The following is a 24,908-nucleotide window of genomic DNA, read 5'->3' on the forward strand; positions in this document are numbered from 1 at the left end:
CCCCCCGGCACTGCAGCCCGACAGAGCCCAAACCAGTGGGCTCTGCTGTGCTTTTCCAGCAAGGTAACAGCATGGCCAGAACTTGGCTGGAGTGCTGTGAGCCACAGAGAGTGCTCTGGCTGCACACAGAGTTTGTGGCCCATCGGGGTGTGCTTGGGGTGCCTGTAAAGATGCTGTGCTCGGGGTCCTTATAAGGGTGCTGTGTTCAGTGTTCCTGTAAAGGTGCTGTGCCTGTAAAGGTGCTGTGTTCAGTGTTCCTGTAAAGGTGCTGTGTTCAGTGTTCCTGTAAAGGTGCTGTGCCTGTAAAGGTGCTGTGTTCAGTGTTCCTGTAAAGGTGCTGTGTTCAGCGTCACTGTAAAGGTGCTGTGCTCGGGGTCCCTGTAAAGGTGCTGTGCTTGGGATCACTGTAAGGGTGCTGTGCACAGGGGGCTGTGCAGAATCTCCATCCACAGCGAGCAGAGCCCATGCCCAGGCTCAATCCCCAGGGTCTCTGGAGGGGCCGCTCTCAGCTGTCCCGGAGTCTCCGCGCGGGTTCCACTCGTCCGGTCCGTCGGGGGATCCGTGTCTAGGGTGGTCCCATCAGCCGGGCAGGGTCAGGGGGTGTCTCAGCCCCACCGGGACCGGACCCCACCGAAGCTTCCCACGGCTGCCGGGGCCGCGCCGTTCCCCGGGGCCGCCCCCTCCGGATCTGGGCGGGGAGCGCCGGCCCTGCCGCCCCCTCCGGCCCCTCCGGCCCGGCCCGGCCCCGGCCCATCCCGTCGCAGCCGCATGGGGCCCCCCGGGCCGGCCTGACCCCTCTCCGAAGCCCCCGTGCCCCCGGAGCCCGGCCCTGCCGAGGAGCCGCGACGGGACCCCCGGGCCGCCCCTTCCCGGCCGGACCCCCCCGGGCCCCTTCCCCAGGGGCAGCGGACCCCTGGACCCTCCCCGGGACTGCCCCGGCCGGACCCCTCCGACCCCCGGCGGGACCCCCCGACCCATCCCATTGCTGGAGCGGACACGCCGAACCCCTCCGAGACCCTTCCCCGGGGCCAGGGACCTCCCCGGGCCGCAGGAGCCGGCACCGCTGGGGACCCTCCGGCTGTCCCCGCCGGGGCCGAGGACGCCTGGAGCCCCTCACGGAGGCCCCGGTCCCCCGGCCCGCGTCCCCGCTCCCGGGCTGGCCGCAGCCCGCCGAGGGTCCCGCTCCCGGGGCTGGGGGCAGCCGGGCTGAGCCCGCTCGGAGCCGGCGGGGCAGCCGGGCGGGTTCACGGAGCCCCGCGGGGGCTGCGGCGCCCTCGGTCTGCCCAGCCCCATGGCGGCCAAGTGGTTCAAGGAGTTCCCATCCAACCTGAAGACGGTTTCAGAGAAGGCTCGGCCGGGAAGCGGGAGCCTCGGGAAGAGCCGCAAGAACTCGACCGCTGAGCTGGGGGGGTACCGGGCGGCTGGGGGCGGCAAGGAAGGGGGCAGCCGGCTGTCACGGGACAACCTGCAGGGTCTGCTGCAGGCCGCCACCGGCAAGATGAGGAAGAATTCCCGAGTGGAGGGAGGCACGCCGGAGGGACCCTCCAAAACCTACATCAACCGCCTGATCAAGGTGGAGGCTTCCGAGAAGAACGGGAAGGGGCACCCCGGAGCCCTGCCTGCCAGCCTGCCTGCCCCCGAGCACGACAAGGGGAAGCCCCCCAAGACAGAGACGGTAAGGCAGGGACCGGGAGCCGGGGGCGGAGGGGGAGATGTGGGGAGCGGGAAGCGCTGGAAACTTGAACTGCTTTGGTCTCCGACTCATTAGCCTGGCTGACTTCATCCTTTTATCCTGCCCGGCTACATTGCCTTTAAATTCCATCAAAGCTGCCTTCATCCCAGCTGCCCTTCATCACCCATCCGGGGGTGGGGGGATCGTCGGGCACCCTCATCATAGCCAGCCTGACCCCAGAGCTCATCTGCTGCTTAAACAAAGGCTGATGCAAAGCTTTTCTGGGAAGCTGGTCTTTGACCCCTGCACAGCCTTGGGAGCACTGGGAGCCAGTCAGCAGGATTGCTGTCACCCAGAAGGGCCCCAGAGCTCCCCCCAGGCTCCTCACCATCACTGAGGGGTGTAGGAATGGTCTGGACTGCCCCTACCCCACCCAAATGTGCCACTGGGTGCATCCTCTGGGGTTGTGGCTCGGCTCCATTTACCCCAGATAAGCCTCCATCCTTCCCTGGGGACCCCAATGTGCCTGTTCCCTGCCTGGCTCTGTGCTGGTGGCATCTCTGCCACCCCTGCTGGGACCCCCACGGCCTCCTGAAGGCAGACATGGCTGTTCTCTGCCCAGGTCATCATCCTGGAGGATTACGCAGACCCTTACGACGCCAAACGCACCAAGGGGCAGCGGGACGCCGAGCGCCTGGGGGAGAACGACGGGTACATGGAGCCCTACGATGCCCAGCAGATGATCACAGGTAAGCGCCATGCTGGGCCGTGCCACAGCAGCACAGCTGGCACCGCTCCCCAGGCAGGAGCCCGTGGCTGCCCTCGGAGCCACCCGGCTCAGGAGGCTCCGGGAACAGGAAAGCTCTCGCCGCTTCCTGCGGCTGCGCGGGGCCAGATAAGGAGTGGGAGCAAGGCCGGACACTGACCCGTGCTGGCCGGCCCCTGAGCCGTGTCCGTGACCTGCTGCCATCACCCACGGGCACTTGTGGCCACTGCAAGGCCCTCCATGCCCCCTTATCCCAGGGTTCCACCCCCCAAGAGCTCCCCATGGACGTGCCCCCCAGCCAGCGACACCCCGGCCGGCGTGGCCACCGTCCAGCTGGCCACAACAACAGGAACTGACTGGGCCGGAAGCTGGAAATAAAAGATTTGCTGCTGTTTTTTTTTTTTTTTTTTTTTCCATGCGGGGCAGCCCAGGCTGTTTAGGCAAGGCCTGGCGCCGTGGGGAGAAGCAGGGGGCTGGGAGGGGCGAGCCTCCCGCACAGCTGAGCTCCAGTTTGGGGTGTAGCATCCTGCTGCCATGGAGCCCAGCTGGCCCCACTGGCGTGGGCCTGTGGCGCCAGCAGCCCCAGGGCTGGACAGCAGAGCAGGCGCCATGAGGATGAGGATGGGCCCCTTCCTGCTCCAGCTCCTCCCGAGCTGGCTCCCAATGGGGCGTTGCCGGTGTGGAATCCCCAGCACATCCCTCACTGAGGGCTGGTAGTGGGATTGAAGGGTCTCGGGGGACACACAGCCCCATCCCTGACCCACCATCCCTGACCCACCATCCCTCTTCCCCACAGAAATCCGTCGTCGTGGCTCCAAGGATCCCCTGGTCAAAGCCATCCTGCTGCTGGATGGCCCCGGAGAGCCTGGGGAGGGGGGCCCCAAGCTGGATCTTGCCAAGAGGCTGGGGGGCAAGGAGGTGGCAGGGAAGGGGCCGCAGCTCTATGACACCCCCTACGAGCCTGGGGAGGGGGTGGCCGGGGGGGCCCCGGAGCGCAGGGTGAGGGCTGGGGATGGGCGCCTGCCCGAGAACGACGAGCGCCCGGCGGGGGAGTACGAGCAGCCCTGGGAGTGGAAGAAGGAGCAGATTGTGAAAGCTCTGTCAGGTAGGGACAGGGACAGGGTGGCAGTGAGGATGGGGGGGAGGGACGGGCGTGGGGCGGGAATGGGGATGGCAACCGGGATGGGGGCAGACTTTCTAGCAGGGCTTGTGACAAGAGGACAAGGGCAATGGTTTTTAATTATAAGGGGCACTTTAGATACAAGAATTTTCTTGGACTGAGGGTAGCAAGGCTGGCACAGGTTGCCCAGAGAGGTGATGCCTGCCAGGTCAGGTTGGATGGGGCTCTGATGTAACTGAAGGTGTCCCTTGTCATGGTGGGGCGTTGGACCAGATGGGGACAGGTTGGAGAAGGGGTTAGGACTAACAATGGGGGAGGTGCTGGGGCTGGTGACAGGCATGGAGATGGGGATGGGGATCAAAAGTGCAGGTGGGGCTTTGGGGGCTCACATCTTGTCCCTCCCAGTCCAGTTTGAGGGCTCGGAGCGTCCTAAGGAGGAGCCTCCGCGGCAGCACCTGCGCCAGAAGAGCTGGACCCCCAAGATGCTGAAGCCGGCGGGCACCGAGCACAGCGAGGGGGAGCGGGTGGACCCCGCCCTGGCGCTGGAGAAGCAGCCGTGAGTGCGAGCCCGATCCACGCGTGGGGAGGGACGGAGCGGCCGATGTTCTGCCACTGCTCAGCGTCCCCTCCGTGTCCCTTAGCTGGTACCACGGGGCCATCACCCGGGCGGAGGCGGAGAGCCGGCTGCAGCCGTGCCGGGAGGCCGGGTACCTGGTGCGCACCAGCGAGAGCGGCAGCGGCAAGTACTCCATCGCGCTCAAGTGAGTGTCGGGGTGCCCACAGAACTGGGGGGTCCCCACCTGGGGGAGATGGGGTGAATCCTCACCCTGGGGCGCTGTTCCCCCCGGTTGTTCCCACCAAAATCCCCGATGGGGAGGGAGCACCCGGACCCCGAGGGATGGCACCCCCCGACCCGCGGGGGGACCCCGGCATCCTCCCGGTGAGCGGCTGGGGCGGAGGGGGGGTTCGGCGTGTCCCCCTCCCCGGCGCATTGTCGGGAGCGCCAGCGGCGTTTCCTTCCTGAGGAAGTGCAGCCCCTGGAGCCGAAACAATCAGAGCGGGACGGGAACAAACAGGGGTGGATACGGCCGCGGGGCAGGCGGGCGCCGGGGGCTGGCGGCAGCACTGATGCCTGCTGGCCGCGCAGGACCAGCCAGGGCTGCGTCCACATCATCGTGGCCCAGACCAAGGACAACAAGTACACGCTGAGCCAGGCCAGCGGCGTCTTCTCCAGCATCCCCGAAGTTGTGCACTACTACTCCACCGAGAAGCTGCCCTTCAAGGGGGCCGAGCACATGGCCCTGCTGCACCCCGTGCACTGCAAGCTGCATTAGCGCCGCCTGATGCCGCCCCCGAGGGGTCTGCGAGCCCTCCCCACCCCGAGGCGTGAGACAGCGACGGGCACGAACCACGGGAAGGGTCCGGTGAGAGAAACCCCGGCACGTCTGCAGCCCTGAGGGGCCCCGCTCCTGGACTCCAGCAGGGCTGTGCCCCTTTCGCTGGGACAATCCTGCCCGCCCTGTGCCAGCACCGTGCCCGAGCTGGGGGCATGCAGTGACACTGGCACGTGTAATGATCTAGTAAAATAAATGTGTTGGCTGAGAGGGAGCAGTGGTCCTGGGATGGGCCTGGTGCCAGCAGGAGTCACCACAGTTTTGGGGGCCCAGGGGTACTGGGGCTCCCCAAGAGCACATCTGCATCCTGCCAGGCTTTTTATAGCGGGGGGCCAGCAGCAGGGAAGAGGAACACTGTTCCCCAGGGTGCCTGAGCACCCTCTTCCCTCGAGCTGTGGTTTCCTGCCCGGCTGCAGCTGCAGCTCCCCGGGGTGTTGCACAACGCAGCACCATGGGGTGGGCAGAGGAGGCATGGCTGGGGTGCAGGGTTGGGGGTTCAGGGTTGGGGATGCAGGGTTGGGGTGCAGGGCAGGGGGTGCAGGGCACAGGAGGCAGGGCAGGAAGGTGTGCACAGCACAGTGGGTGCAGCCTGGGAGGCAGCACTGAACCACAGAGCACAGCCTGGGGTACATGTGGGGGGGCACAGAGTACAGCAAGGTGAATGAAGTGGGGGTACAACCCCACTGGAGACACTCCCAAACAATGGGGGGCTGCACTGACCCCTCTGCTACCCCGCTCCCAGCAGCCACTCCAGTATAAATCCAAAGCATTTATTTGAGCCCCATTGTCCTGTTTCCCAAACGTGTGCTTTAAAAAGGAGCCCCGAGGGGGCTGCAGCAGAGGTGTGGGGCTGATCCAGCCAGGCCCTCCCTCCCGGACCCCCATGGCACTGTAGGGACCAGGCCCTTCCTTCCCTGTGGGACGTCCAGACTGGGTCCCAGGCCCCCCAAGCTCTGGTGCAGCCACAATTCCAGTGCTGTCATTCCTGGCTATCCCAGCTTGGTGCTGAAGGTGCCCCCAGGACCCAGTCTGTTTTTCCTAGCTGCTCCCCATGGGGGATGGCATTGATTCTCCTCCTCAGAGGCTTGTCCCAACCACAGAGCCACCATATATTGGGGGGAACTGCTCCCAGAGCCACATCAAAGCCCTGGGACCCTCCATCCAACCCCCAAGCATCTGCCAGCACATCCAGCCCCTGGCTACTGCCCTGAGGAGGAATAATCTGCCTGAGTTGTGTGGAGCCCTCCAGGGGCTGAGGGGGCAGGGTGTGAGAGCAGAGGGGTGTCACTGAGTGTGGGTGGGGGTAAGCTCAGAGGGACCAGCATGTGCTGCCCCTCGCCCTCTGCCTTGCTCGTCTCCTGCCCGCTCGTCCACCACATCTGCCTGTACCTGCAGGGGAGAAGAGAGGCTGCAGGTCAGGGAGGGGGCACACACAGCCCCCTGGGCCAGCCCCCCTGGCACTCACCTCACCACGATGCCAACAAAGAGGGCGATGCCAAGGAGGAGACTGCCCCCGGTGACCAGGAATGCGTAGGGAGATGCCACAGGATGGGTGCTGGATTCCATGACAGATCCTGACACACAGAATGGGTGAGGATAAGGGACTGGGTGTCCCTTTCCCTCAACCCCAGCCCAGGAATCCTTCCTCACCACCAGCACCATTAGCATCATCCTCCTCGAAGAGCCTCGGGGACAGGGTCACCCCATAGGTGTCATCTTCTGTGGGGACCTGCAAAAGGTGGGGAGGCACATGGGACAGGTCAGCCCTCACACCCTGGTGTCCCTGTGTCCCACATGGGGACAGGAGACCCCTTCAGGAGCATGTGATGCCTCTCAGGGCTGAGACCATTGTTACCTGTGAGCTGTAAGGCTCCATTTCAGAGGTGAGCTCCCAAGGGTCTGCACAGAGAGGGGGAAGTGTGAGACTGGGAGAGCCCATGCTGAGTCCCCGGTCCCATGGCCCAACAATTCCCTCTTACCTGTCCAGGGGGTGCCCACGGCCTCCTGGCTCCACTCACTCCACGTGCCATGGCCAAACTCATCCTTGGCCCTCACCTGCACCACGTGCCTCGTCCCACGCCACGCATCGCGGATATCGAGCCACGTTGTCATCACCTGATCCACCTGGAGGAGGGGACACGGGGCTGGGGACAGCCTGGCCAGGGCCAAGGGCTGTGCCAGCAGGCAGGGTCTCACCTCCATGAAGGTCGGGGCGGGCTCGGGGCGGTAGCGGACCTGGAAGCGCAGCCAGTAGAAACGGGGGTCCCAGGAGGGGGGGTAGGACCAGTTCACCTGCAGCCGCTGTGGGGCCCTCTCCAGAGCCTGCACTGTCACATTCACCGGCGGGTCTGGCCTCACTGTGGGGGGAATGGGGGCTCAGGGCCTCGCTCTGCACCCTCACCACCCCAGCTCCCAGCTCCCAGCCAGGGCAGCACTCACAGACACTGCTGAGGGTGATGATCTTGTCCTTGCCAGCCGAGCCACCCGCGCCGTTGCTGACACACGTGGACACCACGAGGCTTTTGGTGTCATCAGTGCCAGGTGGCACCTTCAGCCGGCAAAGGAACTTCCGTGCCTTGGAGAAGTAGCGGCACCGCTGCTCTGTGGCATTCTCAGCCACAAACCTGTGAGGTCACAGCTCAGGGGGGGCTGCAGGGTGCTCTGGGCACAGGGCAGCTGTGGGGGACATGTGCTGTGCTGTGGGGTCCCTGGCAGTGTTAGACAAAGGGTCTGTGGGGAGGGATTCATTCTGTGCCATGGGCACATGGGGGCATGGGGAAGGAACACATCCTGTGCTGTGAACTCCCACTAGGGAAAGGGTGTGCAGGGAGGCAAGCAGCCTGAGCCACAAGGTCCCAGATGGCACCAGCTCCATGGAGAGGGACATGTTCTGTCCTATTGGGGCCCCAGCCCATGGCAGATGCAGTGACAGCACTCACCTCCTCCTCACCCACAGCATCGCCCGTGTACCTGGGGATGGCTTCTTCTGCTGTGGCCACTCACACAGCACATCCTTGTCGTGGCTCCGCCGGTAGCAGGACACCTGGGGAGTTTCAGGGGGCTCTGCAGGCAAAGCAGGGAGGTGCTGGGGGACAGGGGCCATCACAGGCAACGCTGAGAGGGACATTCCCACCCCAGCGTGGACCCACCTGCCACCAGCAGCCGCAGGGAGCGCAGCAGGTGGCTCCCCACGGAGCAGCTGTAGTGCCCCGAGTCCTCGTAGCGCAGCTGTCTCAGCAGCAGCGTGTTCCCCTCTGCCAGCTGCCCTGCTGCTCCCTGCTTCTCCACCTGCCACAGCACTGTGGCGTTTGCAGGCTGCTCGTCCTGGCAGGTCAGAGTGATGTTGGCTCCCAGGAGGCCCAACACCGCGTCCCGCGGCAGTCCTGGAGGAACAAGAGGGGAGCAAGCGATGAAGATGAGACACCAGGCACGGTGGGTGTCCCTGGAGGTGGAAGGCACCCAATCATCTGCTCCCCGTGTCTGGTGACTGCTGGGGGTCAGGGCACTGAGCTGGCTCGTCACACTGTGGGCTATGAGAGGTCTGGTGGCGGGGAGCAGAGCTCGGGGAAGGCGGCACACAGGGACCGGTGGTCCCAGGAGTCCCTGGGTCCAGTGCCAGAGGGGTTAAGTGACTGTGCTGGCTGCCGGCCCTGCTCAGGCCTGGGCAGCGCTCCCGGCTCCTTCCAAAGGTCAGTGGCCAGCGTGAACCTGCTGTTCCCTTCGGCTCCTGCTGCTGGGAATGCACGCAGCACCCACCAGCAGCCGGGACACGACACAGCACCCGGACACAGCACCCGGGACGGGACACCGCACCGGGATACGGCACCCAGCACCCGGGACACAGAATCCGGGACACGACACAGCACCCGGGACCCACCAGCACCCGGGATATAGCACCGGCACACAGCACCGGGACACCGCACCCAGCCCGAGCCCCCACTCTCAGGGGTCCCGTACCACCCCCCGCCCGCCTCCCCGGGCCCGGCTGAGCTCCGCATGTGTCCCCCGGCCGTGCCCGGACCCACGAGGCCCAGGTACCGGCAGAGGCTCGGGGCCAGCCCCGCTCCCGCCCTGCCCGGTGCCGGTCGCACTCACCGGCGGGGCCGCAGGGCCGCCCGGCGGCGGCGGAGAGGTGCAGGAGGAGGCGGAGAGGAAAGAGGAGGAGGAGGAGAAGCGGCCCCGGCGGCCGCGCCATGCGCCCGGTCCCGGGTAGGAAAACATCGGCGGCGGCGGCGGGGTTGTGAAAGCGGCGGGAGGCGGAGCGGCACGTGCGCCCCGGGCCGGGCGGGCCAACACCGCCCCGTCCCTGCCCCCGCCGCCCGGGACCGCCGCCGTGCCCTCCCCCTCCGCCCCCGGATACGGGACACGGCACGATCTCCTCAGAACATTTTCTTTTTGTAAATTAAAAAAAAAAAAAAAAAAAAAAAAAAAAAAAAACTGTTTTGTTTTGGTTTTTTTGGTTTTTTTTTTTTTTTTTTTCTTCAAGAGCCATAAAATGATACCATTCGGCCAGATAGAAACGTGCCATAAGTTACCTAGCTCTATGCACGGCCCCTCCACCGAAATTACCTCAAAACCTCCCCAAAATCCCCTCCAGCCCTCGCCAACACCCGTCTTAAGAAGCTCCTCTTTGGTATCGCGTCCCTGGGAGCCCAGCAGCCCCAGAGGCTCCCCTGGGTCCCCATTGCCCACCCACATTTCAGCAGTGCCGTCCCGCAGGAGCTGGAGAGGAGGAGGAGGAGGCGGGAAGCAGAGGCCGAGCGTTGCGCAAGACCACGCGTGGGAGTGAATCACGGCAGCCGCCAAACCCCGGCCTCCCGGTGGTACAGAGCACTTCCCCTTTCCGACCCTGCACCCGCCGTCCTGGGGAATCCTGAGCAGGGTGACAAGGAGGGTGACCTTCCTCCCCCCTTCTCCCTGTACCCAGCCAAGAAATGAGTCGCTCTGTAAACTCAGAGTATTTTTCCCTTACCTTTTTTTTGTTTGTTTTGGTTGCTATTTTTTGGGGGTGGGGGTATTTTTTTCTTTTTTTTTTTTTTGTTTATATATAAAAAAAGACACGTGGGTGAAGGCCACGGAGAGGCCACAGTCCTCCCACAGCCCTGCACCTCTGGTATGATACATTCATGTGCGATGGGGCGTTTGCACTCAGTGGAATTGAATACTGATGGAGGAGTGAATGGGGGGTGGGAGGGGGCTAATGCGATGACATCCATCCATCCATCCATCCATCCATCCATCCATCCATCCATCCATCCATCCATCCTCCTGAGAGGGACAGACTGTATTTTTGGCTAGAAGGCGACAGTCCAGACTCCTCCAAACCTCAGCACTGGCCCCCACATCACCTCTATCATGGGACCCTGCTGACAAGGGGCTTTGCCCTGCCCAGGGCCAGGGGCAGAGGAGGGGAGCCCCCAGCTGCACAGGAGGGGATGAGACCCCCTCCAGCCTCACACCCTGAGAGTCTTGTCAGCCACACCACTGGGGCTGCCAGCGCTGCTGCCCTCACCGCCCTTCTTCTTCCTCAGGGTGTCAATCCAGCTGGCGCTGGGGCGGGGGGCAAAGCTGGACAGTGCCAAGGAGCTGAGCCTCATGTTCTTGCCAGACATGATGAGCTCCCCGAAGCCCTCCTGATGGGAGAAGGCGTAGCCAGAGCGGCGTGAGCCCGCGCGCCCCGCGTTCCGCATGCACCGGTGCTGCGTCTTCTGCTTCTTCCGTACCAGCTGAGTGTAACGAACCTGGGGACACAGGGCAGGCTCAGGGCCTGGGGAACCCCCTCTCCTCAGGGCTGGGACCCTGTGAGAGCTCCTGCAGCCATGAACTCTCACCGTATCTGAGAGCTCTGGTTTCAGGTCCAGCTTAAGGAAGCGAAAGGCCACAACGGGCACGATACAGACGACGGCGGTGAGGGCGATGGTCAGCCAGACCGTGGGCTGGGCCAGAGTGTTCTGTGCGTTTCCTGGGGCAAGGAATGAACCCAGTGAGGGCCAGGACAAGACAGCTCCTGCTGGGGTGGGGAGCATGGGGCACACAGGGACTCACCCACAAAGCGGAACTGGTTGGGGAACATCCGGAAGAGGCCGTCGCTGTGCATGGTGAAGAGGATGGTAAAGTAGGCGGCCAGGCTGCCCCAGATGAAGAAGTGGTTGATGGCCGTCCAGAATCCTGTGTCTAACCCGATCTGGTGGGGGGGATGCAGGAAGAATCAGGGCTCAGGGGATGCCTGAGGTGCCCTGAGGGTCTGGGGCTGAGTAGCCACGTCCCTACCTGCACACTGACGACAATCACGAGGGAGGTGGCGACAGTGACGGCGAAGGACTGGTAGTCGGCCAGCTGAGCACCATCATCACGGGTGGCATCAGCAAAGACACCGTAGGGGATGAAGAACATGAGGATGGAGGTGTAGATGCCCTGGGCAATGCAGATGAAGAACTCCCGCTTGTTGAAGAGCAGGTTCAGCTGCCCAGGCTCGTAGAGTTTGGGGTACTCCATGCTCCGCTGCTCTGGCACATCCTGGGGGCATGGGCACCTCCCATTAGCCCTGGGTGGGAGCAGCCTCCACCACAGCCCATGGAATGACAAGGACAGCCTGACTCAGGCACCCAGGCAGCCCTTCTTCCCACAGGGTGAGTACAGACCCCTCACACACCCAGGGACCTCTCACTACCCCCCCCCATACCTGGTCAAACACACCCATAGCGAGCACAGGCAGCGACGTGTAGACAATGTTGTACAGCGTGATGAAGTACTGGTCATACACTGTCTGTATGGAACAGAGCACTCAGCAGGGCACAAATCTGCCCACCCTGTGCCCCAGCCAGCCCCCGAGTCCCTGTGCCCACAGCTGCAGGGACAGGAGAGCTGTCTCAGCCCGCCAGGACTGCCCACCCTGACCACAGGCTCCTCACACACGGCACGGTGGATGCCAGGCTGTGCCTCCTGGCTCAGGATGAGTCCCCACAGGGAGTCCATGAATCTGAACACGCTTCAGAGCCGAGGAGCCCTGCAGGAAAACCCTCCCCAGCTCTCAGTGAGAAAAGCCACCAACCCACCTGTGCTGAGAAGCCACAGAAGAAGCCAAACCAGAAGTGGACCATGGTGAAGGCAAAGTTCTTATAGAAGAAGTAGCAAAGAAACTTGCACATGCGCAGGTAGGACCAGCGCCCATGCACCAGGAGCAGGCGCTGCAGGAACTTGAACTGGGAGAAGGAGTAGTCGGAGGCCAGCACGGCCTGGATGCCTTCCTGCCCACTGATGCCCACCCCAATGTGGGCAGCTGTGGAGGAAAGGAGAGACAGGTAAAGAGAGGGCTGCCAGGAGCACAGGGGACGAGAGCAGCACCCCCAGCACAGGCACTTTGTTCCTGTGGGGCACAGAGGGGTGAGCACAGAAGCTCCCAGGGGCCCCAGGATGGTGCAGGGGGGTGGCCTGTCTTCTCCTGTGGTCCCCCAGATCCCAGGCCTTACTCTTGATCATGCTGACATCGTTGGCCCCATCCCCAATGGCCAAAGTGACGGCTTTCTTGTACTTCTTGACCAGCTCCACCACCTGGGCTTTCTGCAGGGGTGTGACACGGCAGCAGATAACGGCCTTGCAGGCACACGCTGTCTCCAGGAATTCCACCTCCATGTCTGCCTCCAGTGCATGGGCCTGCAAGGAGAGCAAGGGGCAGCTGGGATCATGGTGCACAGCCAGGCCCTGTCCTGCCTGGCACTCCCAGGGCCCTACCAGGCTGTGCCCGTTGATGACCAGGGCGTATTCGCCCGCAATGGCTTCCAGCACTGAGGTAAGCTTGGAGGTGAGTTTCTCCTGGTAGGAGAAGCCATTGCACACAGAACGTGATGCATCCATCATCTTCTCCCGGGCTTTTCTGAGGAGAGAGGGGGCACAGGGGTCCATCTCAAGGCCTTTCCATAGCTCTAGCTCCCCCAGCCACAGCTGTGCCCCACACTGGCACTGCTCTGTCCTCTGCCCCCCAGCCCTCACCTTAGCTCCTCTCGCACCTCCAGCACAGTGTGGCCTGTGACCACAAACACCTCTGTCATGTCATCTGTCAGCATCTTGCAGGAGTAGCCGATGTTCACAGCTGTTTCTGAGAAAAGGAAACCAGGGGCTGAACCAGAGTCCTCTCAGGACAGAGCAGTTGGGATCCCAGGCAGCTGGAATCCAGCCCACAAACATCCTCATCTCCAGCCAGCACCTCAGCCATGCCTCACCCTGCTTGTCCCCTGTCAGCACCCAGATCTTGATGTTGGCCAGTGTCAGGATGGCAATGGTTTCGGGGACCCCCTGCTGCAGTTTGTCCTCGATGGCCGTGGCTCCAAGCAGCTTGGGGACCCAAATGGGTGGGAGGTCAGCAGGGGCTGCCTGCAGCCACCACCAGCCTCAGCCTCCAGCCCACCTACCATCATATCATGCTCCACCTCATCGTAGAGCCGAGCCAGGTGATCCTCACGGGCTTCAGGGACACTGCCAGCTCGGTGCAGACGCTCAGACCAGTCCTTGTAGTAGCTCTCCTCCAGGTCTCTGTAAGCCAGCACCAGTGTCCGCAGCCCCTCGCCAGCATACTCCTGCAAGCATCAGAGCTGGCTGTGCTGGAGACCCTGAGTGTGTCCCCAGACCCCAGCAGTGTTCCTAGGGCAGGGCACAAGCCCAGCTCAGGCTCCTGGGCAGCCACTCTTTCCTCCCCACGCTGCCTGCAGGACCCTGTCCCACGCACATTGAGGTGGTCGGTGGTGATGCTGGTCAGCTCCTGGTTGAGGGGGTGCAGCCTCTCCAGCAGGATGGTGTCAGCACCTTTGCAGTACAGCCGGATCTTGCCCTCAGGGCTGCGCACTGCAGGGAGGAGGGGAAAAGGTGCCTGGCTCAGGGGTGCTGCTCTGACCCCCAGCCATCCACCTGCTGATGCCTCCACAGTGTCACATCCCCATCAGCGCTGGACTGGTATCCCAGCACACCACAATGACCCCCATGTGCTGCAGCCCCAGGTGGCCCTCCCAGCCCCTGTGCCGTGCCCAGGAGCTCACCGATGACAGACATGCGCTTGCGGATGTTGTTGAAGTCCAGGATGGCCAGCAGCTGGTAGGTGATGGCCTGGCCCAGCTCCTGCACTGTGATGGTCTTGGGCGTGCGGGACCGGAACACAAAGCCAAAGTTTCTGGCAGCTGTGACCAGCGCTCCCTCATCTGGGGACTGTGCCTTGTACAACAGCTCCCCTGTGGAACAGCATGGGGGTCAGTGACAGTGTTCTGTGACCCACAGGGACAGATCCTGCCCCACTCTGCCTACCCTCACTCTTCTCCTCAGACATGACGGTGTGACAGAGCGAGAGCAGGCGGAAGAACTCGTGCACGTGGAGGTCTCCCAGCTTGACAGCTTCCAGCAGGCTGGGGTCCCAGAACTGGAACCGTGGGTCCGCCAGCGGGTTGAAGGAGAAGTCTACAGGCTCTGGCCTCTGCAGGGGCAAAGTTGGGGTTACCCCCCCATGGTACTTGGCGTGGGTAGGCCCCAAACTGACAGTACCCTTACCTCTCCCAGCTCTGCCTTGTGACCCAGCATGTCCTGCACATCACCTGCAAAAAAGGGCATGGAGTTAACTATGACAGAGACCCAACAGCACAGCAGCTGCTGCTGCCCCACAATGCTCTCACTAAGCCCCCTTGTCCCCTGACTGCCTCAAACAGAAGAGGGAAGCCCCAGCCTGGCTCTGGCACTCACCATAGCTGTGCCCATTCACAGAGCACTTGCTGAAGACCATGATATTCTGGGTGAGGGTGCCAGTCTTGTCAGAGAAGATGTACTCCACCTGGCCCAGCTCCTCGTTGAGGGTGGTGGTGCGGGCCTCGGCCGGTGTCCGGCGCTTGGCACAGTACATCTTCTTGTCCCAGTTGATGAAGTAGCTGTGCCCAAGCCGGATCACCTCAACGCTGCAGGGAGGATGCCTGGGTGTCACTGGGGCAGGGCAGCACACTCTGCTGAGCCAGCGACAGGCACACACATGCCCGCCCCAGACCCTCAGTGCCCAGGGCACTCCAGCACCCCGGGTGCCCCCCATGGCTTGATAGCCCCCATACCCTTCCCAGGGGCTGGCCTGCAACCCATTCCTGCTGACAGCCACCGCTAAGCCAGGGCTGGGGACCAAGGCAAGGCACCCAGGGGGAAGCCCATGGGGCTCCCCAAGCATCTCACACACCTACAAACCCTGAACCCCTCCCAAGCCCACAGGGCAGACAGCAATGAGTGGGAGGGGTGGAGGTGACACATTCTTACCTCGGGGCTAAGGGTGACAGAACCCATGCTGGGGAACGAAAAGAGAGAGAAATTAAAAGAGAGAGAGAAGGGGACAGTGCAGGAGCCTGGGAGCTGCAGGAGGGCAGAGCAAAATAGCCAGCGTGCAGCCAGGGCAGGAGAGACGAGCAGCCAGACACAGCCAGGGGGGCCCTGAGGGACCTGTGGGGTCCTTAAGTCTTGGGGTGTCCCTGAAGGCAGACATGGCCTGTCACCAAGAGAGTAGCCCACACCCACCCACAGAACACACCGCTCTGCCTGTGGATCTCCATCCCTGTCTCCCCTCCCCAGAGGGCACCCCTAATTTCTCATACACCCCCTGCCCAGCCCCTCTGCCCCTTGCCCTACCTCACATAGAGCGAGATGGGCACCACAGTGTTGAGGATGATGATGTAGGACCAGAAGGAGAGGAAGCCAGAGAAGAAGGCACTGTGCACCCCCTCGTCCCAGGGCAAGTAGATCTGGAAGCAGACGCCCACCTCGTGCTCCCAGATGGCATTGCCAATGGCCAGGATCACTCCCATGCACACCAGGAACCCAAAGATCTGGGGAAGGAACATCAGATAAGAGCCCTGACTGGGTCAGAGCTCCCAAGGCTCCCAGGATCTCCCTTCTGCATACCCAGAGCACCAGCGTGTTCATCAGCCGGTCGATGCTCGTCCGCTTAAATTTGGTCCGGCCACTGTTCTGCATCAGTTTTGTGTCAGGTCCTGGGGAGCAGGAAGGCATCAGGGGGTGTCTTTCCCTCCCCTGTGTGCAGCACAGCAGCAGCTGCTGCCTCAGCCCACCTGCAAAGATGACGAGGCCAAAGCACCACTCGGTGTTGCGCAGGACGCAGCCCCGCAGAAGCATGTTCTGGTTGCTCAGGGGGTACTTGTTGTCCTTCCAGTACAGTGTCCCACCAAACTTGTCCAGCTTGTTGTTGGGGGGTTCACAGATGACCTCACCTGGGTGCACAGTATGGCTCAGCTGGGACTTGCCTTCTCCACAGGGCCGGCTCCATCCCAGTGCTCCCAGCATCATCCCTGGCTCCCCAGAGATCCACATCAAGCCGCAGGACGACAGTGCCACGTGGCTGGTCCTCGTCCACCAAGGGTGACAGAGGAGAGAAGGTGGGGGGCTGCCCTGTGGCAGAGGGCTGGGCACGGGCACTCACCATCAAAGCAAGCCAGCTGGCTGGTGTCCCCAAGCTCTGCGGTGACAGGGATGGCCTGACGCACCTTCATGTTGGTCTCTCTGCAGGCAGGAAGGCACCACACGGGTTAGAGACAGCCTGGCAGGGAAAGCCTTTGCAGGTGCTCCTGCCCTGCCTGCAGCCCACCCTCACTCTCACCTCTTGCCTCCCCTGGCCCCCCAAGGCGAGCAGGGACACCTACCCATCCAGCTCTGCAGTCTCTATGTAGCATAACCCATGGGGTTCGCTGCTGGAGAGGAGGAGGAGGTCAGCCTGCTGGGAGAGACTTGTGAAGGGTTGTGCCAACACTGGGGCTCCCCCATGCCTTCCCCAGGGAAGCTCCTGGCCCTTGGATGTCCTTGGAACTCCCTGGAGCATCTGCAAAGGCCATCCCTAACCCCATGTGTCCTCTGCACCATCACTCCAAGGGCCCCGATCCTCAGAGTTCAAAATGCGGCTCCACTTATGGCCCCAGCTCTCCAACCTAAATGCAACTTCCAGGTTGGAAGTCCCTAATGTCCCCACCCTGGGCAGAGGAGCACAGAAGCAAACTGGGAGTGGCACCACACCATTCTATGTGTGTGTGTGCCAACCACCCTGCTGGAACCATACTTGTCTCAGGGCTGCACTCACCGCCACAAACTGGTTGTTCTCCAGCTTGATGATGTCCCCAACACGGACGTTCATCCACTGCTCCTGCCGAAGGCTGAAGAGGGGACAGCAAACTGCAGTCAGGCAGGAGCCCTGCCCTGCCCACTGCCACCTCCCACAGGGTCCCTGGCTCCCTGTGCACTGCTCTGGGCCCGTGACACTCACACTCCACCGATCAGGACCTGAGACTGCCGGTTGTTCACCTGGTTGTCGCTTTTATGGCGGAACTGGGAGCAGGGGGAAAAGACAGCAGTTTCAGCCTCTTGGGGATGGGCTCCTGTGCTCCCCCAGCATCCCAAATGCCATGGCCCCGAACACTGCACCCCTGCACAGCATCCCAGTGGGCAGAGGGGTGCAGGGGGAACCACTCACGTAGTCATCGGTGGCATCTTTGACAGCTGTGATGGTTAAGACAAGAACCAAAGGCACGATGGTGGTAAACCAGGAGAGTGAAGAGATCTGAGGAATCAGCTGGGGACAGGGAACAGGAAATTACATAGGAACCAGCCAGCCCCAGGCCTATACTGCCCCTGCTTGAGGATGCCAAACCTCCCCACTTCCAAAGTATGGCAATACTTGGAGCCCTACCATATGTGCAGGCAGGGAAGGACTGCACCCACCTGCAGGATGAGGAGGAAGAGGAAATAGGTGTTGGCCACTTCCTGGAACTGCTCGAAGAGGTTGACAGGCAGGAAGGTGACAATGTTGTACTTGGAGGTCTTGATGCAGTTGCTCTAGGGACAGATGGGGCAAGAAGAGGTTTACAGCTGCCAAGGCCCCATAACCCCCCAAGATGAGATCACTCTGGAGGGCAGGGGCTGTGGCTCACCATGCTCTTTTGGGGGGTCAGGCTCCTGTGCTACCTCTGGCAGCTTCCTTGGGAAGCCAGTTCCTCAGGCTCAGTCACCAGCTGGTACCCTGGGACCAGCGTCCTCCAGCAGCAGCACCTGGCCCCCACAAGGGTGACCCCAACCCAGATCCCCTTCTCCCCTCTGTGCAGCCAGCTCTGGAGCAGCCAAGGATAACCTCCAACATGGGGGGAGGTCAAGGTGAGCACTGCCCTCCCTTGACACCTTCAGAAGCTGCTCCTGGTCCACACTGGGATGTGGGACCAGGCTGGGACCTGGGCAGAGCCAGGGGGTTCTGGGCCTTGGCCAAGGATGGGCAGGCTGAATCCTCCACATGGAGAGCACTGTGCCCAGCTGGCCCCACAGCTATATTGGCATTCATGTCATCAGCACCATTTCTTCAGGGACAAACATCTATTTTGTAGTTATAACGCCTCCCCCCCACCAAGGTGTGGGTGATTCAGACCCCAGCCCCGCAGAGCTGCCCGAGGACCCCGGGAAGGGGCTCAGCCCCCCTCACTCACTGCGTACTGGAACTTCTCGTTGTACTCCCGTGCGTTGGCTCGCACTCGACGCTCTTCCTCTACAACACAGCGCCCCGTCATCCCCGTGCACCCCAACACCCCTGTAGCTGCAGCCAGACAGCCCCAAAACCTTGAACCCTGACACCACAATCTCCTCTCCATCCTGAGAGCCAAGATAGTCCCAGAATCCCAGAGGGCAGGGAACAGGGAGTCTCCCCAGCTGTGTTATGTGTCCTGTGCTCCCCCATGCCAGAACCTGTACCCCTGCACACCCTGAACCCCAACCTTGCTTAACTGCACCTCCACTCCCAAATTCTGCATCCCCAGATCCCCCCAAGCCTGCAGTGCGTGACCCCCAGCTCTATTCACCTGTACTCCCAGAGCCCCAGATTCTGCATCTCCCACATCCCGAGGTCACCGGGCCCTTCCAGCCCAGACACTGCACCCCCAGAGGACACCTCGGGTCCCTCAGCCCTGCTTTGCTGCATTCCTGGATCCCCAAAGCCCGCACTCCCAGCCCCGCTTAGCTGTAGCCCTGCATCCCCATCTTTGCATCCCCGGCCCCATTTCGGCTCCCCCGCACCCACCGCCCCGCCAGGGTCGCGGAGCCGCTTCCACCCCTCGGACATCCCCAGGGCACGGCCCCGGCCCGGCCCGGTCCTCCCGCCCCACCGCGTTACTGAGGCAACGCCGCACCGGGGCCCGCCCGGGACCCACCCGGGCTTCCCGCGGGCCCAGCGCGGCGCCGCTTACCCGGGGCTCGGCGGGCCGCGCACCGCTCCATGTCCCGCGGCCCCGCAGCCCATGGGGAGCGGGCGGGCGGCCGGGCCGGGCCGGGGCCGCTGCCTCTGCCGCCGCCTCAGCTCCCCATGGCCGCGGCGGCGCCGGTCGGCGGCGGAAGTGAGGTGGGGGACGCGGGGAAGCGGCGGAGCGCGGCCGCGGGGCCGGTGAGACTGCGGGCCCCGGCGGCGGCCTGGCCAGCGGGGCGGCTCCCGGGGAGCCCTGTGAGTCCGGGGGGAGGGCAGAGACAGCCCCACGGGTTACCGGGGGCAGGGCCGGGGTCCCGGAGACATCCCCGCGTCCCACGGGGCAGCCCCACAGCAGCAGCTCGTGTCCCCCAGGCTGGGGTCCCCCTGCAGCCAGGCCTGGCTGGCTCTCCTCCACATCCCTGCACCCCATGTCCATAGACAGACACCCCGTGCTCTCCCACCCCACAGCAGCAGCTTGTGTCCCCCAGGCTGGGGTCCCCCTGCAGCCAGGCCTGGCTGGCCTTCCCTGCGCCCCCATGTCCATAGACAGACACCCCGTGCTCTCCAACCCCACACCAGCAGCTCATGTCCCCCAGGCCTGGCTGGCCTTCACCACATCCCTGCACCCCATGTCTACAGACAAGACACCCCGTGCTCTCAGGACTCTTTTAATGGTGTGATAGGGACTGTGGGGGACACTGTGCTGCTGGGGCTCTGTGGTGGGGGATACCCGGCAGGCTCTGTCTCCCCAGAGTCCCTTTCCTTGGGTGACCTCCCAATGTCTGCGCTGCTGATGGCGGTGTTGACCAGAACGATGGAGCCCTGCTCTGCCAGGACTTCGCTCTTCTCCTCTGGGTAGTGGAAAGCCACGAAGAGCTGGTACAGATACGTGCCCACGGCGGCGCCCAGCAGCGGTGCCACCAGTGGCACCCACCACCAACCATTGCCCCTGCTGAGGATGGGACAGGGTAGGGTTGGCATCATCCCTGCCATCTCCACCTCGCCCCCTTCCCTCGACCCACCTGAAGACCTCTGGGCCCCAGCCTGCCAGATAGGTGAAGAGCCGGGGCCCGATGTCCCGTGCAGGGTTCAGGGGGCAGCCACAGTTGGCCCCCATGGAACACTCGATGGAGAGCACCAAGAGAGCCACAACCACGGGTTCCAGGCCCTTGGGGACAGGCTTGTTGCGGGGGTCCATGATGCCCATGACAACAATTATCAGCACCCCTGTGCCGATCACCTGCGAGGACAGCACAGCAGCTCAGCACCACGGGGACCGAGGGGGCTGGGAGGGGGCTGGGGGCGCTGACAGTGGCACCCACCTGGTCCAAGAAGCCATTGCCAATAGACACAAAGTCAGCAGGGTAAGTGGCGAAGATGGAGGCAGTTTCCTGGGGGCCAGTGACAGTAAGTGTCCCATTGCTATGGTGCCAGATGGCATCTAGGGGCAGAGGCAGAGCATGTACAAAAGCCTGGCCTCGCCAGCATCACCGTGAAGTTCCCCTGTCCGATGCTGCTCCCCCATACCATAGTAGAGGATGTAAACAGCTCCAGCAGCTATGAAAGATCCCACAATCTGCACAACCACAAAGATGGGAAACTTCCACCAGGGGAACTGCTCTATCAGGCACATGGCTAAGGAGAACGCCGGGTTCATGTGGGCCCCTGCAATGGAGTAGGGAGAAAGGCTGGGAGTGGAGGGTCCTGGGGGACTCAGAGCCAGGGGATAGCAAGAGCTGGGACCCCTTCCTCTGTCTCACCAGAGATTCCCCCTGCTGTGTAGATGCCGCCCATGACACCCAGGGCACCTCCCAGGTAGCTGGTCATGATATTCCCCTTGGTCTGATAGAAGGCAATCTTCTGTGCAGCGCTGGCCAGGGTGATTGTCTGGAGAAGAGCGAGCCCCACCTCAGTCCTGGTGGCCTCGTGCTGAGATCCTCCCAGTGCTGATACTGCAGGGCAGCAAGGCAGGGGCTGTGCTGGTGCTGCCCCCCTGGTTTTGCTCCCCAATACTTGGACACCAGACAGGGACTGGCAGGGAGGTGGTTATTGCCCTCACTTGTGGGTTTGATAGCAAAATAACCAAATTACAAGCAATTAAATAAACTGCTTTCTGTGGGGAGGTGTTGGGAAAGAGGTGCCACAACATAGATCCAGGGACACCACTTGCCATCATGCGATGTAGCCCAAAGGCTAAGGACAGCACCAGAGCCCCAACCTTTGCCTGCTCTGAGGCAGGAGCTATCAGGGCACACACTGCCCAGCACCACACCCTGATTGCACCGGAGCCGTGGCACAGGGTGGACCATGCTGTGGGAACAGGGTCCAAGGGGGAGGACAGGCAGCGCTGAGTTGCACATTTGAGTGCAGCGCAGCCCCAGACCTTTCCAACCTCAAGGGGCAAGCAGCAGAGCCCCAGGGACCCCTGGCACCTGCCACCACAACACCATTAGCCCTGTCACAGAACCCCAGGGACCCCTGGCACCTGCCACCACGACACCATCAGCCCTGTCACAGAACCCCAGGGACCCCTGGCACCTGCCACCACGACACCATCAGCCCTGTCACACGCACAGGACATCCCCAGCCCCAGCTGCGTGCCCTGCTTACCATCATCACGAAGGTGGACAGCACCTCACCCAAGCACTCCCTCACCAGCTGGTTCCTGATGCGGAGCAGCCTCTGTGCTCTTGTCAAGAAAGAAGTGGTGCCCATGGTGCCAGCTGGGCAGAGGCAGCAGTGGCAGCGCTGGCAGCAGTGAGAGTGGTGTAGATGTCTAATTCGCAGCAGGTTTTATGAGCCCCACAGCCAGGTGGGTGATTATGTGCAGACTTTAAACCAATCATGGCTGCACCACGGGAGACGCCTGGCAGCGACCAGAGTCCTGTGTGTGGCCGGGGACACCGTGTGACAATGCTGCACCGCAGCAGGGCAAGGCCAGGTAGGAACACCCTGAGCCCCAAGTGGCCGTGGGGAGTCACAACCTCGCTCAGGTGAGCAGGCACAGGTATTGCCTGGCCAGGAACCCCCTTTATCCCTGCTCAAGCCACAGCTGCAGTCAATACTAATCAAGAGATCCTGGAAAGCTGCAGTCAGCACTAATAAAGAGATCCTGGAAAGGCCTCCAGGCTGGGCCAGGCCCTCAAGAGTGGCCCAGGGGAGGCACTAGCACAGCATGGGACAAGGAAATGGGAGAGGGAGATAGGAAGGGAGCAGTGCAGACACAGGAGCCTGGCAATCACCTGCACCCCTGAGGCAGCCCCCCAGAGTCATCCTGGTGGACAGGGGGAATCTGCCTCCAAACACATGAGATTCCAGTCTGAAGGAGCATGGAAGGTCACCGTTTAGCATAAATAGACTTTATTGCTCTGTACACACACACACTTGACTCCCACAGGGCTCCCTGTGGCTGTGCAGCGCTGCAGAAGGTGGACAGCCTCCAGCCCAGGCACCACTTCCCAGCAAGATCTGACCCATCTACAACAGAAACAGGTGGTGAGAAGAGGCTGCTGCCCACTGCCTACGCTGACAGGCCTGGCAAGCCCAGGATCCCACCAGCCCACACCTGAAACACACGTGGGCTGCTCAATCAGGACTGGGCACAGCTACCAGCTCGAGAACCAGCGTCGGAGGAAGCTGCCCAGCGCAGATGAGGGGCCCAGGTTGGCAGCAGGAATCTCTTCTTGCTGTGGCCAGGTGCCAGCAAACTGTGCCAGATCCCCTGTGAGGGCAGAGAGAGCTCCCTCAGTGGGGCTCCCATCCAGGCTCTGCACCCTCCCCAGAGCTCCACTCACGGTCATCCATGTTGAGCACCTCCTCGCGGTAGTCCTTGCTCTGCCCGTCCTCCCTGGTGGTGCTGATGAAGGCCTGGTCCCCTCTCCGCCGTGTCACCGTGGTCTCCCGGCGGCCCCGGCTGTCCTGCACGGTGCGGCGCTCCTCCACCCCCTGCGCACAGCACCGAGCCCTGAGAGACCCCCAGACCACGGGGACGGTGTCCCCAGGCCTCCCCCAGCCCTGCCGGGACACTCACCCCGTCAGGGAGAGTCACCTTGGTGACAGAGACGCTCTGGAAGTAAGAGTGGGACCTGGGCTCGTCGGGTCTCAGGATGGTGCCCAGCCCAGCAGAGGAAACCTGGGAGTCCAGGTCTGGGGGGAGAGGGAAGGCGGTGGCAGCACAGGCGGCTGGAGCAGGGAGGGCCCCTCAGCCCCCGCTCCCAGCACCCACCTTGGTCTTCCTTGAGGGCGGGAGGAGCCCGGGGAGCATCTTCCAGCTGCAAGATAAAGCCACGCACCGCTGACGGCAGTGATGGGAAGCAAAGCGCAACACCGGGGCAGCACCGCACCAGCACAGAGCCGGCTGCCCTGCGGAAGGCAGAGCCCAGACCCTTCACCCACCCCTAGGAAGGGTCTCCATGGCCGGGCCAGATCGCCGGAGCTCCCCGGGGCCGCGCTGGCAGGGGGACTGTCCGGCTGCTTCAGCATCGAGTCCCGCAGCGGTCGCCTTGCGCTGCCTTCACCGGGGCCGGGCAGGGCGGGCTCTGGGCAGCACAAGGGCGTCGGTCAGGCCGAGGGGCTCTGAGCGGCCCCCAGAGTCTCGCTCAGCCCTCCCGTACCCACCGAAAGGCTGCTGGGGCTCGGCCCAGAACCCCCCCAGGACGCCCAGGAGCTCGCCCATGTCCCGGAACAGCTCCTCGAAGGCACCGCGGGAGGAGCCAGGGCTGAACCCGAAGCCGAAGTCCTGGGGCGGCTGCGACATGGACGGGCCGCCATCTTCCTCTTCATCCTCCTCCTCGTCCCACGCCGCGCCGCCGAACAGCGGCTCCCGGGGTCTGCGGGACAGCGGCAGTGAGGGACCGGACAAGCCGGAGCAAGCGGGGCAGGGCCGCGGCCGGTGGGGCAACGGGCGGTTGAGAGAGGGACAGGTGCGGGCGAGGCCGGGGGCACCCGGGGGACGGGCGGGTTTCCCGTCACCTGCACCGTCCCGGGAAGCCGAAGAAGCCGCGGAACACGTCGTAGAAGCTCATCCCGCTCCGGGGCCCGCCGGGGCCCTCCAGGTCCCGCTACCCCGTCCCGACCGGGTCGCGCTGCCGCCAAGCGCCGCGGCCGTAAAGCGCCGCCGGCTGTCGCGAGGCGCTGCGGCAGCGCGGCCGTTCCGTGTCCCACCCGGGTCCCGAGAGCCGCACGGGCCGGAACCGCCCCGGTGTGACCGGACAGGCCCCCGAGAGCCGCACGGGCCGGAACCGCCCCGGTGTGACCGGCCCAAGCCCCCGAGAGCCGCACGGGCCGGAACCGCCCCGGTGTGACCGGACAGGCCCCCGAGAGCCGCACGGGCCGGAACCGCCCCGGTGTGACCGGACAGGCCCCCGAGAGCCGCACGGGCCGGAACCGCCCCGGTGTGACCGGACAGGCCCCCGAGAGCCGCACGGGCCGGAACAGCCCCGATGTGAGCGGCCCGGGCCCCCGAGAGCCGCACGGGCCGGAACAGCCCCGATGTGAGCGGCCCGGGCCCCCGAGAGCCGCAGGGACCGGAGCTGTCCCGGTGTGACCGTCCCCATGGGCCCGCGCTGTTCTGTTCGCATGAGCTATCCTATGGAGTGCACCGGGCCCCGTGCGGGCTGGCGGGGTTCCCGGGTCCCGGTAGCGGCCCCTGCGCTCCCCCAGCCGAGCTCCGGAGCCCAGCCCGGCCCCGCCGCTCCCCTCAGCCCCACCGGCTCTGGAGG

General features: G+C 63.5%; 5 protein-coding genes across 8 annotated transcripts; 1 reads left to right on the top strand and 4 right to left on the bottom strand.

Moving 5' to 3' along the window:
* Nucleotides 1–753: 753 nt before the first annotated feature.
* SHE (Src homology 2 domain containing E) lies at nucleotides 754–5,148 on the top strand. Its single transcript, XM_058821904.1, has 6 exons — nucleotides 754–1,675; nucleotides 2,295–2,421; nucleotides 3,235–3,543; nucleotides 3,964–4,114; nucleotides 4,200–4,319; nucleotides 4,706–5,148. Exons 1-6 carry the CDS (start codon nucleotides 1,292–1,294, stop codon nucleotides 4,890–4,892), a joined length of 1,278 nt encoding a protein of 425 aa, XP_058677887.1. The 5' UTR covers nucleotides 754–1,291; the 3' UTR covers nucleotides 4,893–5,148.
* A 564-nt stretch (nucleotides 5,149–5,712) lies between these two features.
* On the bottom strand, nucleotides 5,713–9,172 carry IL6R (interleukin 6 receptor). 3 transcript variants are annotated; one of them, XM_058821804.1, is made up of 10 exons: nucleotides 9,048–9,172; nucleotides 8,102–8,335; nucleotides 7,892–8,015; nucleotides 7,392–7,576; nucleotides 7,149–7,309; nucleotides 6,932–7,076; nucleotides 6,808–6,851; nucleotides 6,612–6,681; nucleotides 6,418–6,526; nucleotides 5,713–6,341 (listed from the first exon to the last, which is right to left on the bottom strand). In XM_058821804.1, exons 1-10 carry the CDS (start codon nucleotides 9,145–9,147, stop codon nucleotides 6,152–6,154), a joined length of 1,362 nt encoding a protein of 453 aa, XP_058677787.1. In that variant the 5' UTR covers nucleotides 9,148–9,172; the 3' UTR covers nucleotides 5,713–6,151. The 3 variants fall into 3 exon arrangements, with proteins under 3 accessions (XP_058677787.1, XP_058677786.1, XP_058677785.1); XM_058821803.1 differs by having other exon boundaries at nucleotides 6,603–6,681; XM_058821802.1 differs by having other exon boundaries at nucleotides 6,603–6,681; nucleotides 6,932–7,309.
* Nucleotides 9,173–9,555: 383 nt separating this feature from the next.
* Nucleotides 9,556–19,332, bottom strand: ATP8B2 (ATPase phospholipid transporting 8B2). Its single transcript, XM_058821670.1, has 27 exons — nucleotides 19,193–19,332; nucleotides 18,440–18,498; nucleotides 17,688–17,801; nucleotides 17,440–17,538; nucleotides 17,233–17,294; nucleotides 17,050–17,122; nucleotides 16,619–16,689; nucleotides 16,399–16,478; nucleotides 16,031–16,189; nucleotides 15,864–15,952; nucleotides 15,591–15,787; nucleotides 14,673–14,881; nucleotides 14,484–14,527; nucleotides 14,244–14,409; nucleotides 13,982–14,170; nucleotides 13,675–13,790; nucleotides 13,361–13,525; nucleotides 13,172–13,283; nucleotides 12,942–13,047; nucleotides 12,684–12,825; nucleotides 12,422–12,605; nucleotides 12,008–12,231; nucleotides 11,635–11,718; nucleotides 11,223–11,468; nucleotides 10,998–11,136; nucleotides 10,784–10,914; nucleotides 9,556–10,693 (listed from the first exon to the last, which is right to left on the bottom strand). The coding sequence occupies exons 1-27, from the start codon at nucleotides 19,221–19,223 to the stop codon at nucleotides 10,406–10,408; spliced, it is 3,579 nt and encodes a 1,192-aa protein (XP_058677653.1). The 5' UTR covers nucleotides 19,224–19,332; the 3' UTR covers nucleotides 9,556–10,405.
* AQP10 (aquaporin 10) lies at nucleotides 19,299–21,903 on the bottom strand. Its single transcript, XM_058821535.1, has 7 exons — nucleotides 21,799–21,903; nucleotides 20,949–21,075; nucleotides 20,716–20,853; nucleotides 20,511–20,629; nucleotides 20,211–20,428; nucleotides 19,919–20,140; nucleotides 19,299–19,428 (listed from the first exon to the last, which is right to left on the bottom strand). Exons 1-7 carry the CDS (start codon nucleotides 21,901–21,903, stop codon nucleotides 19,299–19,301), a joined length of 1,059 nt encoding a protein of 352 aa, XP_058677518.1.
* A 624-nt stretch (nucleotides 21,904–22,527) lies between these two features.
* HAX1 (HCLS1 associated protein X-1) lies at nucleotides 22,528–24,289 on the bottom strand. 2 transcript variants are annotated; one of them, XM_058821838.1, is made up of 8 exons: nucleotides 24,160–24,289; nucleotides 23,806–24,017; nucleotides 23,584–23,726; nucleotides 23,414–23,459; nucleotides 23,237–23,334; nucleotides 22,983–23,133; nucleotides 22,754–22,909; nucleotides 22,528–22,665 (listed from the first exon to the last, which is right to left on the bottom strand). In XM_058821838.1, exons 1-7 carry the CDS (start codon nucleotides 24,210–24,212, stop codon nucleotides 22,794–22,796), a joined length of 819 nt encoding a protein of 272 aa, XP_058677821.1. In that variant the 5' UTR covers nucleotides 24,213–24,289; the 3' UTR covers nucleotides 22,528–22,665; nucleotides 22,754–22,793. The 2 variants fall into 2 exon arrangements, with proteins under 2 accessions (XP_058677821.1, XP_058677820.1); XM_058821837.1 differs by having other exon boundaries at nucleotides 23,219–23,334.
* Between the last annotated feature and the right edge of the window lie 619 nt (nucleotides 24,290–24,908).

Source organism: Ammospiza caudacuta, chromosome 30 (genome assembly GCF_027887145.1).
Source record: "Ammospiza caudacuta isolate bAmmCau1 chromosome 30, bAmmCau1.pri, whole genome shotgun sequence".
NCBI lineage: Eukaryota > Metazoa > Chordata > Aves > Passeriformes > Passerellidae > Ammospiza > Ammospiza caudacuta.

What these genes read in the sequence shown, in the direction of transcription:
- HAX1 (XM_058821837.1), bottom strand. Translation starts at nt 24,212, where the DNA reads ATGAGCTTCTACGACGTGTTCCGCGGCTTCTTCGGCTTCCCGGGACGG. An exon ending in AGGTGACTCTCCCTGACGGG is followed by an intron (nt 23,134 to 23,218) that starts GTGAGTGTCCCG and finishes TGCTGTGCGCAG; the next exon opens with GGGGTGGAGGAGCGCCGCAC. An exon ending in GGTGCTCAACATGGATGACC is followed by an intron (nt 22,910 to 22,982) that starts GTGAGTGGAGCT and finishes CTGCCCTCACAG; the next exon opens with GGGATCTGGCACAGTTTGCT.
- SHE (XM_058821904.1), top strand. Translation starts at nt 1,292, where the DNA reads ATGGCGGCCAAGTGGTTCAAGGAGTTCCCATCCAACCTGAAGACGGTT. An exon ending in TGCCCAGCAGATGATCACAG is followed by an intron (nt 2,422 to 3,234) that starts GTAAGCGCCATG and finishes TCTTCCCCACAG; the next exon opens with AAATCCGTCGTCGTGGCTCC. An exon ending in GATTGTGAAAGCTCTGTCAG is followed by an intron (nt 3,544 to 3,963) that starts GTAGGGACAGGG and finishes TGTCCCTCCCAG; the next exon opens with TCCAGTTTGAGGGCTCGGAG.
- AQP10 (XM_058821535.1), bottom strand. Translation starts at nt 21,903, where the DNA reads ATGGGCACCACTTCTTTCTTGACAAGAGCACAGAGGCTGCTCCGCATC. An exon ending in TGTCCACCTTCGTGATGATG is followed by an intron (nt 21,076 to 21,798) that starts GTAAGCAGGGCA and finishes GCTCTTCTCCAG; the next exon opens with ACAATCACCCTGGCCAGCGC. An exon ending in TGGGGCCCAGAGGTCTTCAG is followed by an intron (nt 20,141 to 20,210) that starts GTGGGTCGAGGG and finishes TCCCATCCTCAG; the next exon opens with CAGGGGCAATGGTTGGTGGT.
- IL6R (XM_058821802.1), bottom strand. Translation starts at nt 9,147, where the DNA reads ATGGCGCGGCCGCCGGGGCCGCTTCTCCTCCTCCTCCTCTTTCCTCTC. An exon ending in TGGAGCCTTACAGCTCACAG is followed by an intron (nt 6,682 to 6,807) that starts GTAACAATGGTC and finishes CACCTTTTGCAG; the next exon opens with GTCCCCACAGAAGATGACAC. An exon ending in TGATGCTAATGGTGCTGGTG is followed by an intron (nt 6,527 to 6,602) that starts GTGAGGAAGGAT and finishes TCTGTGTGTCAG; the next exon opens with GATCTGTCATGGAATCCAGC.
- ATP8B2 (XM_058821670.1), bottom strand. Translation starts at nt 19,223, where the DNA reads ATGGAGCGGTGCGCGGCCCGCCGAGCCCCGG. An exon ending in CAGGTCCTGATCGGTGGAGT is followed by an intron (nt 17,123 to 17,232) that starts GTGAGTGTCACG and finishes TCCCCTCTTCAG; the next exon opens with CCTTCGGCAGGAGCAGTGGA. An exon ending in CGATGTCAGCATGATCAAGA is followed by an intron (nt 12,232 to 12,421) that starts GTAAGGCCTGGG and finishes TTTCCTCCACAG; the next exon opens with CTGCCCACATTGGGGTGGGC.